Source organism: Belonocnema kinseyi, chromosome 2 (genome assembly GCF_010883055.1).
Source record: "Belonocnema kinseyi isolate 2016_QV_RU_SX_M_011 chromosome 2, B_treatae_v1, whole genome shotgun sequence".
Classification (NCBI taxonomy): domain Eukaryota; kingdom Metazoa; phylum Arthropoda; class Insecta; order Hymenoptera; family Cynipidae; genus Belonocnema; species Belonocnema kinseyi.
The window spans coordinates 30,889,395-30,901,454 of NC_046658.1; the positions used below are offsets into that span (position 1 = coordinate 30,889,395).

Consider the following 12,060-nt stretch of genomic DNA (forward strand, 5'->3'; position numbering starts at 1 on the left):
GTTGATTTTGCTGTTTTTTTTTTAGTTTTTTAAAAAGGAACCGAATGGGAGACAATAAGGTCTTTACGGGTACTTTGTAGAGGCTCGATTCGGTTCCTTCGGTCCGCTAGGGAGTGTACCCTTTTTTTATTATGCGGGCTTAAGGTGTACCAGCTAACTACGCCTATCTTGTTACCTTGTTATTCGTTGGGCTGAACGATACATCGCAGACAGTAGCCCGGTTGATCATTGATTGGGCTGCACAATTGGGGCCCAACTATCAATTAGGCAATATAGTTAGGGCTCAGTCTGGCCCCAATCAACTTTTCCACATGGGACAGGTGTTCCTTGAGGACATTAATTACAAGGCAACTTTCGCAATCGCTGAAATCACATGCATGAGTTGGATTAGTGCACATAATTAAATCTGAACAGTCATGATAATTAATTAGTTTTATATCATATTAGTCAGTTTGATGCTTGATATCAATTACATCAAACATGAGATGCACATTATCGCGATAAACGCACACACACAAATTGTATGTGTATGTATGTATGTGTGTGTAGGTATGTATGTACTTCCTCCGGCGAAAACGCAATGTCGAGGCCTAAGTTGTGCGAATTTTAAAAACCCAATTTTTATATCCTTAGTCTCTATTTTAAAATGGACATATAATTCTGATAGGTTGCCCAAAATGAGTAGTTTTTGCATATGTTTACGAGTTCCGGCTTCCTTTTTATGGATATAAAATCCTTCTCCCACGTTCTTATCGACTGTTCTCGTCATCTATATAAAAACCAGTCGCTGCTGCTTCACTTTCTGATGACAGTTTTCTTCCTACCTTGACTTTAGGCGACGCCCGTATTCCATATATGTTTTTAAAATAATTTGGAGGTCTTCCGGGCTTGACGTTCCGTTGCAATAAATTCTTCCATTACCTTTCTGCGACTCCAAGATTTAGGAGTAAGTGTAAGTAATATTATTTTTTCCTTACTGTCAGTACTTACCTTAAATTTTTCTATAATTTGTCGGAGAGTTTATAGACTTGCTCACAGTGGGCCAGAACCACACAATTGCAGGACAAAATTCACAGTTCGGCTCAAATTAAGAACCATATCCTTAATGGGGGTTTCTGAGGTCCCTAAGAGCAAATGCAGTGTAAAAATTAAGAAATTCAAAATGGCGGATCTAATATGGCGACCAATGGTGTGCAATTTTATCTAATATTCTTTAAAATTGGTACCAGGAGGTTTTCCAGGACGCTGAAATTAAATCTCCTGTAGAAATTACACAATTCAAAAGTTTGGGTGACCTGACTGTTTTCGGGGTGCTTCATCAATAAACAGATTTCATTGCGTTCAGACACACCAGGTGATTATTGAATGAATTTGCCGTTAAAAGTCCAGTTTTATCGATCCTTTGACCGACTTGGAACTGGCAGGGGGGGGGCAGTTTATTAAACGCCTAAGTGTCAACTTTCATTTGCACTACCGTTTATCACGATCCCTTCTTACCTTCGAAAAAACGCAGTGGGATCTCAGACTTTTTTTTGTTATTGTTAAAGGAGTAAAAACGGACAAATGCTCATGCACTAACCACATTCAAACTTTAGGGTCCATGAGCCCAATATGTGCACATCACGCGCATGTACATAATATACATACGCATGGGAAGCACAAATGGACGCATAGTCCACAAGAAACGAAGGTGAGTGTGGGACTTACCAAACGGCACCTACCCACTAAACTTTAACTTCTTTTCCTGCCAACCTAGAACTTCGGAACCACTTATCGCATTACTTCAGAGTCCTAGGTTATAGGCTAGTAAGACGTGCCTCAGCTAGGGTGTGCGTCGTCCTCGGCAGAAGAGACCATTGTCTCTTTTCGGGCTCGCCGGCCTTCCAGCCTGTGAGGTAGTCTCCTGTACTACTGACCCTCGCTTTCCCTGAGCTGCTCTTATCTTTTTTTCTATCTTAGAACCTTCTCAACATACCGGGCGATGGTAGCCGATTTCGCATAAGAGCTGCTCAACAGCGCTCCAACGTTGTACGGCGTCACATTAGCGCCGATCTCTTCTCTAGGACATGGCTTTCTGCTGCCCATCTGATGCACCTGAAAAACGTGTGCTCTGCGTCGTCAACCTCGTTTGAGAAGTAATCGCAGTTAGGCCTAGGTTTCCTTTTCCGGTGGAATAGATAAGCATTGAAGTGGCTGTGACCAGAGAGGAACTGAGTGACGTGATAGTTTACATCCCCGTGTCCCCTGTTGAATCACGGTTTCACTTCGCCTATGATCCTGGCAGTCCACTTACCCACGATCTCTGCTTGCCACCGCTCCTCCTATTTCAGAAGCATTTGTTGCGTTTCTTGGGTCTTGATGGGTTTGTCGTGACTCGTCGTTTTTGTCACTATATTCTTTTCCTCTCTGCGGCAAGAAGGTCAATGGGGATACATCCCGCTATGAGCAACACCGCCAGACAGCCACAAGCTTTTTCTTGTGGCATTTGTGTTTCAGGGCATCCGCTCAGATCCTTCTTTTGCAACCTCCGGGGCCAACGATGTTCGAAGCCTTGCCAGCATGGCGACCATTTTTTCATACTTTTCTTCTGCCTTCGTTATTTGCATCTAAAGTTGAGTTTCTCATGAATCCAAGTACGTAGGTACTTCAACACATTCACAGCTTCAACCCCGTGGCCGACGATGTTAGCTGTGGATGGTTTCTTGAAGTACCTCTGTCTAGTGAGAAGCATCACCTCTGTCTTCTTGCTGGCAAGTTGGAGACCATATCTTTTTAGCCAGTCATGTACCCTCCTTAAGAGCTCTTTCACAATAAGCCTTGCCTCTGCTTCGTTCCAAGCCTACATCATTGCCGCCAAGTCATCGGTGAAACCGATTAGCTTGGCTCCAACGGGTAGGTTCTTCAATAAGGCCTTATCGTGAACAACGTCCCAGCGGTCAGGTCCAAGTACTGACCCCTGGGCGACTCTGGCTGTGACTTATGTGCTGCGTGTCCCCATTGTCGTTTCATAAATGAGCTGCCTATCATTAAGGTAGTCACCCATTATGTGCAGAAGGTACACTGGCACCTCAAGCCGCCTTTTAAGGACGTAAAGAATGTCAACCCATTTCACCGAGTTGACTGCATACTTGACGTCAAAGGTAATCATGATGCAGATTTCTGGACCGATGATTGCCGCTCCAGGCTTGTTTCACCTCTTTTAGAGCCTCCCAAATTGCTCCCACCGTTGATCGGCCCTCCCGAAAACCGTGCTCGTTTTCAGCTTATCTTCCTGCTGCTTGTACTGCCGCTCTTAGTCTGGCACGTAGCAAGTTTTCAAGGAGCTTCCCGATGACGTCAAGCATGCAGAGTGGTCTGCATGAAGACACCGTGATCGGAAGCTCCTTACCCTTGTCCAGAAAGACAAGCCTTTGTCTCTTCCACCTGGAACAGAAGACTCCAGATGTAAGGCAGGAGTTGAAACGTTTGAGTAGTATGAACGGGTGTTCTTATGCTATCAACCTAACCACCTCCGGCGGGATGCCGTCAGGACCCGGTGCCTTTCCGCATACCATTTTGGAGACTGCCATCCACAGTTCCTCTTTAGTGAAAAGAGGGACCGCTTTAGGCAGCACTTCCTCTATCATCTCGCGGCTTGGGTGATTAGGAAATAACTCCCCAATGATTTGCACCATCATCTTGGGCTCTATGGCTGCGACCGGCGCGCGTCCGTACATCTTTCCCGTTACTATCTAATAGCCAAGTCCCCAAGTGTTTCGATCAACGGTCATTCTGACCACAATCCACTTGTGGTTCTTGTTCTCGTTGATGGCTTGGTTAAGCACCTTCTTAGCGTTCATATAGACCCTGTTGGCCTGGACGGCGTCCTTGCGTTTTCTGCGGCTTCGATGAAGTTGGTAGTCCGATGTGCAAGCTCCTCGACGTTATTCCTAGAGACGACTGGATGTGCTATTCCTCTAGCATACGACCGCCCTTCTCAGCAATTGTGCTAAGAAGTTTGGCCGAGCTGAGATTTCTAGCATTCCCACCTCTCTTTCCTCCTTGGTTCTTGCAACTGTTCTGGTACTCGGTGAACCACAGCCCATTCGGAAGCTAATATGTTGGTGCTCGCTTTCCGTGTAGTCCTCGAGCACCTGCCACTCGTGTACCCTTCTCTCTGCGCCCGGCGACGCCATGGTGATATCCAGAATGGTCTCCCGGTAGCCCCTCCTCTTAAGAGTAGTTGAGATTCCCGAGTTCAGGATCGTCAAATCCAGTCTGGCAAACATATATGTCACCTCACGGCCGTTTGAGTCTGTCCACGCCATGCCCTATTCGTAAGATTTAGCGTTAAAACCTCCCGCTATGATGACATCGCCGTCAATGGTAGAGCAGAGATCTTCAAGCTCCACTATCTTTCTGCGAAAGGTTGCAATCCCCTCATTTGCTGAGAGGTAACAGCTGACGACGGTATCTCCCGTTCGAGATCCAAGCAAAGCCGTCTCCTTTTCCATGCTTCTGCACTGGGAATCTAGTGATGTTAACCACCCAAATGGCTGCAGTACCGCTGTCATCGCAGTACCAATTTAAGCCATTCCTATTCTAGCAGTGCTCGCTGAAGGATAACCGTCATCGCCTCGACTTATTACATTTGCGGTCAGCTTCTCTGTAGACCACACACCTGGAAGAACCAGTAATGTGCTCGTCAGTGCAACCGCCTCCTCTTTCTGAACAAAGAACACATTTGGGTTCATTTATAAAGCTTTTTGCTCGGTGATTCTCTTTACCAAAATTCCAGCCCAGTCGACTCCTGTCCACCCCTTTGCACTCCACTGCTGTATGACCGTATTCAAAGCAGCGAAATCAGCGCACCGCTCACACTTTCACGCGGATTCTACATCTGCAGTTGTAGCGACATCAAGATCAAATATCTGGATTTGCGACCACGGTATTAGTTGGCGGACGTCTCTAGTTTCCTTTATTACACCTTGCAAGGCTTCTCCAGACTTTGATTTGCTTTCTGGAGTGGTTGATTCACCAAGTTCCAGCAAAACATTCACTTTTAGTGTTTTCTAGATGTCCTTGATGTCCACACCCATTTCCTCGGGATTTACTGTCTTCGTGATGTCGCTTACCACCTGCGCGAAACTACGATTCTCTGCCGGACAGATTATGACATCCTCCGGTCGTGACCGGTGTTAGGAACGCGCTCCCTTCCTTCCTCACCTCTTCAAACACTCCAACAAGGCTGCGCATCGCCTTTTGAACGGACTCCAAGTTTTTCTTGATTCGGGAATCCATGTTTTTCCTACCGGCCACATAACTAGTCATGATGTCCAGGCATTGACGAAGAAGCACAATTGCATTCTCCATCATCCACAGTACGTCCGTGTTCATTGTCGCGCTTGTCGCTTCCCCCTGGCTGGAGATAATCAAAGATCCTTCTCGTGTCGTTACTGTTTGTTTGTTCGCCATAAATATTGGATCCAGCGCTTCGTGCGTTGAGGGGTGGGCCGAAATAATTGGGAACGGGTATACCCTCGGATCGAAGTCCTACCCCAGTTCCCTGGGGCCCTGATTTCGTTTAAGCGGTTCCGAAATGTATGGACGGACCGGACTCTCCCGGAGCACTGCAGATTCCGATCTCTGCAGCCACTAAGCAGTTCCTGATCAGAGCCCGAAAAGGCTGGATTCCTGATTGCCGACCGCAATATACACCTCGGCAGAGCAAGCTCACAGCAGCCTCATCCCCTTAACCGGTTCGATGCCCTCCCAGTGGGTCATGGTCGGCACCGATCATGTGTGTTTGGTCCGCGGCGCCTATTTTATTTCAGTCCTACCCTCTGTTTCCAGCGAGCATTTCCCTATCTGCCACCCGGGGTGGCGCCACGTAGGGGTATGACCTCCCCTCCACCACAGACAACTGTGGTGGTACTTGGGGGATCTCGGACTATAAAGTGATTCCCGTCCCCTCTCACTAACAAAGATATTTAATCTTTGTCGGAATCGCTTTGATCTTCTGAAGAACTATTAACACTTCGTGAAGAATTATTTACTGGTACTTGTGGAAATTTCAAAATAGCAATAACTTTTTTCGGAAAGGGTTTTGATTGGTTTCGAGGAATTGTTGTTTTTGGTATGATTACAGGATCAGACGCAGTAAGCAGTGCATGTAACAGATCGATCATAGTATGTTTTCTTGACATTTTTCTTGTATTGTTTTCCCTGCAGTTTTTCAGAACTTTATAACATGATTCTTGTGTTTCCTCTGAGAGTTTACCAATCGACAATAAAGAATGTTCTATGATCGCTGCACTATAAATCAGAATATTTTGTACAGAAGCTGACATACAATACCAACCATATAGTTCTATGTAGAGTCTTGCTGCATTAAGGTGCTTCCTCAGGCTTGAAAATTAGTCCATGCATTTATAAATAACAGGATTTTTCCCACAATTATGAATTTATTGATCTCATATTTTAACCAAATAATCTTATTGAGTAAATAGAATCCCTCAAAGAGGGATTTTTCCAAAATGGTCTGGTTCTTGTTTTATTGCAATTAATTAAAAATGTGATGCATTTTATGCGCCTGCATTAGATGCACTAGATAAAGACGAGACGATTAAAAAAAGACATAAGAAAATCGGTTAATCCGTTCAATTTCTGTCAAGAGTTTTCGTAACTCATCCTCTCTTCTCAGATTCTACGACAAAAAATATGGAAAAAGATGTTGCGTATTCTTGAATCGGAAAAATGTGGAATTGCAAGTTATTTCATTTTCAGGATTACACTTGAAGGGTATGCAATTCGCAGCATTTTCTTCAGCAATTTATTTTCCATAATTTTCAACCAAAAACTCGAAGTTCATCGTTTTTCCCTCTGGTTTTCTTGGATCCTTATTTCAAATACAGCTGCTCGATTCACAATAAATGTGCTGTTGCTCAGGATTGATCCGCTATTTTGTGTCGAACAAGATAGTTAAATTTTTAAACAAAGAGATTAATTAATATCAACTGAAGGGATGAAGCTCAAAACGTGAATTTTCAATAAAACAGTCCCAGATTTAACCAAATAGTTGAATATTTTAATTTTTAACTAAATAGTTTTATTTTTAACTAAAAAGTTTAATTTTTTAGAAAAATAGTTGAATTATCAACAAAACGTATGAGTTTTCAACAATAAAGTTTAATTGCTGTCAAACATTTTTATTTTCTTCCAATTTGATATATTTTTAAGCCAAAAAGTCGAATCTTCACAAAACCGAATTTATTTTAAAAAGCGTTCGACATTCAACCAAATAGTTGAATTTTAAAAAAAAGATGAATATATTCAACGAAAAAGAATTTCGTAACCAAGAAAATCCATTTCCTAATTAAAAATTAATTACATTATTCATTAAGTCAAATAGCTTAATTTTCAACCCAAAAGATAAATTAATTACCAAAAAGATCCATTTACCACAAAGTGCATAAATTTTCAAGTGAAGAAGATAAACTGTCAATCAATAGGTATAATAGTTCAGTTTGAAACATAAGTTTTGAACCAAATGAATGCATTTTCAACCACAAAGATTCAATTTCTTTAAAAGAAATCCAGTTTCCGCAAAACGTGGAATAATAGTTGAATTTTCAACACAAAAGTGACAAATTTTCATGGAAAACAACATTCAATACGATTATAAATGAACTTTCAATACGTGTAAATTAAGAGCGGATTGAAGCTACTGTGACGTTAGCGCAATTTTTTAATACAAGTTTTCAAAGTGTAAAGTTTTTATCCGAAATTTTTCTAATTCAGAGTTCAGACAATTCCGGCAGAGAGGAGGTTACATTGAACAAAAAATTAAGTGTTTCAAATTATAAGCTTTTAAAATTATTCGAATATAAATTTTTATAAAAGTAAAAAAATTATGATTCACTGTAAACATTGATAAGACACGATTGTCTAAAATTTAAAAACAAATTCACCTTCATTGTTACCGTTCACAACATTTTTTATTATTGTAGCCAATATAGATATTGTAGACCTTCAAATTAGCATGTAATTTTAAATGAAAAATTTTCATATTCGAAAAATGTTCCAACAAGTTTTACATTAAAAGCTCAATTTAAGAAAATTGCTATTTAAAAATGGAATAATTTCTTCAGTTTTTAATGATTTCAATTGTAGAATTCTCAAGCTTTACGGTAAGCGTTCAATTATAAAAGTTTCCCTGTTTATAACTTTGATCTTTTCAATTAACATTGAAATTGTGGAATTTCTCACAGTCTAATTGACAATTCAGTTTTTTTTTTATTTGGCTGCGGAGAATGAAGGTGTCCTTATTTCGATTTTCCAAAAATTTTTGTAATACATGTTTAAGTTACATCGCAATTATTTTAATTTAATACACATTTACATTTATACAATTTCAGATGCTTTTACTTTGAAATATTTTATTTGATTTTCAATTTCAAAAGGTCAAATTTGAATCCTTTTGCATTTAAATTCATAATTTTTTTTAAATTTCACTTTTCAATAATTTTAGTTTATTTTGAATTCTTTTAATTAGAAATAAAACAATTTTCAGCCCTTCAAATTTTTAATTATCTATTTTTTAGAACTCTTAACGGGCAATATTCCATTATCAAGTGTTATATTTGATTTGTTTTCTTATTAATTTTACACGGCTCATTGCTCACGAAATAATAATAGACAACATAGTCACCGTATAAATTCTTTCAATACTTATTTGTTTCATTGCTGAATTTGTAAATGTTTAATTTATATTTTGTTATGCCTGTAATAAGACTAGTTTGTGCTGAAAATTAGCCAGGGTTCAAAAATGTAAGTAACACAGTTCTTTAAACAATCCTTCAATATATATTTTCAGGACTGTAGCAGAACATGGTAAAAATATCAGTATAAACGCGTGATAGTGCAAACAATTGAAAGACGAGGTGAAGTTCTTAATGGTTCGAAAATGCCTGACGCAACTTTAGGGACAAAGTTACATGGAGGTTATAGTAAGTACAAAAGGTAGGAGGATTGACCGATCAGGATTCGGAAGATCGTTGATGGAATCGTTAGGTAATACCCCCTATAAAAGGGAAAGTGAAAACTGCAGCTGCCCAGTTTTTCCAAAATTAAAATATTCTGATTAAGGTCATCCTTTACTTTCGATGGTCGTATCGTAAAGGGCTTAAGTTTCTAACTGCAGACGGAGAAAATTCTTGAAGCTGACAGAACAATGCCTAATCTTAAGCAGATGTACAATCTCTCATAAATTGGAAATAAAAAATAAAATTCCCCAAACCATAAACAAGCCTAGCTCTAAATTATTTACAATTTGAATCGTCTTGAAGTTTTCTATCTGGCATTTACAATAACTTTTTATAGTAGGACTGCACAATATTAATTACATGAATTTAAAAAATATCAACGAAACATTCGAATATTATGTATTGTTTCAGTTACAGCCAATAGTGACACTTGTTAGTCTTTTCAGCCAACGACTGCCTTCTGGTGACCCCAGCTTCACCGCTACGTGTCCTCTTCTCACGCACGTACAAAAGTGCAACAGCGACAGATTTTCAAAATAAAGTATTTAAAAAAACATTTATAAACAAACATATCACATGTATTAAGAAACGGCGCAAGTTGTAACAAAATTTTTAACCAGAAAATTGTTCTCACTAACAATAGGAAGGTTGAGTGAGGCATGATAGGCACTCAATCAAATCCTGAGCTCGATCCTGGCTTCTTACGATGTTTAAAGTATCGTCGAAAAAATAACACTACATCCCAGACGCATGAAATGCATCAAAATTTCAATTAATTGCAATAAAACAAGAACCAGATCATTTTTCGAAAAATCCCTCTTTGAGGGATTGTATTTACCCACTAAAATTATGTAGTTAAAATATCAGATACAAAAATTCATAATTGTGGAAAAAATTCTGTCATGTGTAAATGCATGGACTAATTATCAAGCCTGAAGAAGCACCTTAAGAGCTTTTATCCCATATGCTTCGCTGTTTATTTCGAATCCAGAAGCCCAGCCATCAAGCAAGAATAGGAAGTAGGGAAAAAGAATAATAAAAAGGAAAAAGAATAGGGAAAAAAGTGTAAAAAAATGTAAACCCTTAAGAGACACATTAGAAGCTTCCATTCCAAGTAATGAAAATCAATTCTTTACACCAAAGATGGGACATTTGATTCATGGAAACAAAAAAAGGTTCACCATTTTCTCAATTGTTTTGACCAACATCAGATATCAAACCTAATCTAGCATGTTCTTATTTTGAAATAAACATAAAAAACTATTATTTTGTTAAAAATTCCGCACGTATGCGCACGTAATTCTGGCGTAATTTTGAAGTATAAATAGCAACCAACAAAATCCATATATTCCTAATGTCGAACTATGTCAGCGACAATAAGGCCTTGAAAAAGGTTATGCTTATGTACAATGATACCTCAGCAAATTAAAAAAAGAAATATACTTTCAAAAATTAATTTGAAAATACTTGCAAACATTGATTTTTGTCCTATCGGCCCACTGTGCTGCTGTGTGATTATGATCTTAACAACAACTACATTCTTTCCGTTGCACTCGAGTTGCGGTCTATAGTCAAAATCCACAGAAGGCATTTCTCGAATTGCGGACTCAAATCAGTGCCAGAGACCTTTCCCCTCTGAGCCTTCTTTCCCTCTCCACTTTAGGCTTCCTTCATTCCCTTCGAGCCCTTTTTCCGCACAATTTCCCTTCACACTTTTTCCAGACTGGCAGAATTTTCTATGTATCTACTTGTACTTGTTACTGGCGTGTTAAAAATTTTTTGGGAAATATGTATTATCAATAACTCTTAATCTTAGAACATTATTATAATATGAATAACAAGTCAACTTAAGTAAAATAAATAATAAGATTAGCAACATATTTCCCTTACGCTTCTACAATATTTATTTTACTTTATATCATACAAATACAATCCTATTGCATATTACAAATGGTCTTCAAATGAAAACTATATCTATACGGGTAAAAACTTGCGCGTAACTTTACGAACAAACTCTAATCTAGTTACGAAACCTACTTCTAGCATTAACATTTCATCAATAAGAGACTGCTCTTTTTCTGTATTTACTTTTTTCTTTTTCCCTTGCTTTTCATTTTTATTCAGGCACTTGTTTGATATAATAAGGCTTCGACCAAATTATAAATGTTTGGGTTAGCGCTTCTAAACATAGCACTTAATTTTAATTGTAAGCCTCACAACCATTTGTTGTTCGCGTTATTGTTGGAGAAAATTGAGCCCAGATTTCAGGTGGAAAAATGGAACCACTCTTAATATAAGTTTTTGAAATATCACCAGAAAACGTTTCAACTCTACTGTCTAATGGTTTTTCAAAAAGAACCTATGAATGCCAATTTCAAATTCTACTTAAATTATTTCTGGATTAAAGGCAGGAAAATTAGGTATTTTATATTATGAAGACACAATAAGACACTGCCAAGTATCGTGATTTTCTACACGTACATACCCATTGCGTACCTATTGAGAAAATAATACCTAATGGTGTTTCCAATGCTTTACCTTGCCAAAAGGGTTAACACAAAAATTACCCCAAGATTTTTCCGTTGACAATATTAATCATGAATTTTATTTGTAATCTTCTATTTTAAATTATATATTTTTCAAACAAAATAAAGTCCAAAAGAACGAGAGAACGTGCGTCACAACAGTAATAAAAAATAAAATAGAAAATAAAATAGAAAATAAAAGTAGGCTATTATTGGCATGGAAGTGCCCAATTTACAAAATCAAGATCGAGTCTAAACGTCATAAGAGTTTCTATGCACATATTCGAACAAAAATTTGTTCACAAAATGAAATTTTTGGACAACTGTGTATGAACAATCTATAGTTCTTGTAAACTGAGAAATTATAACAGCAAGGAATCATTAATACTGAGAAAAGTCAACATCTTTCCTAAAAAGAGTAGTTTACACTTTTTATTCCTAAATCATTAAAATATAAAGGAAGTTACAAGCTTTTGAAAATTCCTGTGCAGGCGTTGGGGTTGAAAATGTCA

At 38.6% G+C, this 12,060-nt stretch overlaps 2 protein-coding genes across 3 annotated transcripts in view; one reads left to right on the forward strand and one right to left on the reverse strand.

The window, feature by feature from the left end:
- LOC117182623 overlaps positions 1-12,060 on the forward strand; it is a 235,821-nt gene that overhangs the window by 205,467 nt on the left and 18,294 nt on the right. The gene's annotated exons all lie outside the window — the stretch shown is intronic.
- LOC117183115 overlaps positions 1-12,060 on the reverse strand; it is a 35,895-nt gene that overhangs the window by 6,859 nt on the left and 16,976 nt on the right. For both annotated transcript variants that reach the window (XM_033376296.1, XM_033376295.1), the window contains exon 2: positions 176-363. In XM_033376296.1, coding sequence (XP_033232187.1) covers positions 176-204 — 29 coding nt within the window. In that variant the 5' untranslated portion in view covers positions 205-363. The remainder of the gene's footprint in view (positions 1-175; positions 364-12,060) is intronic.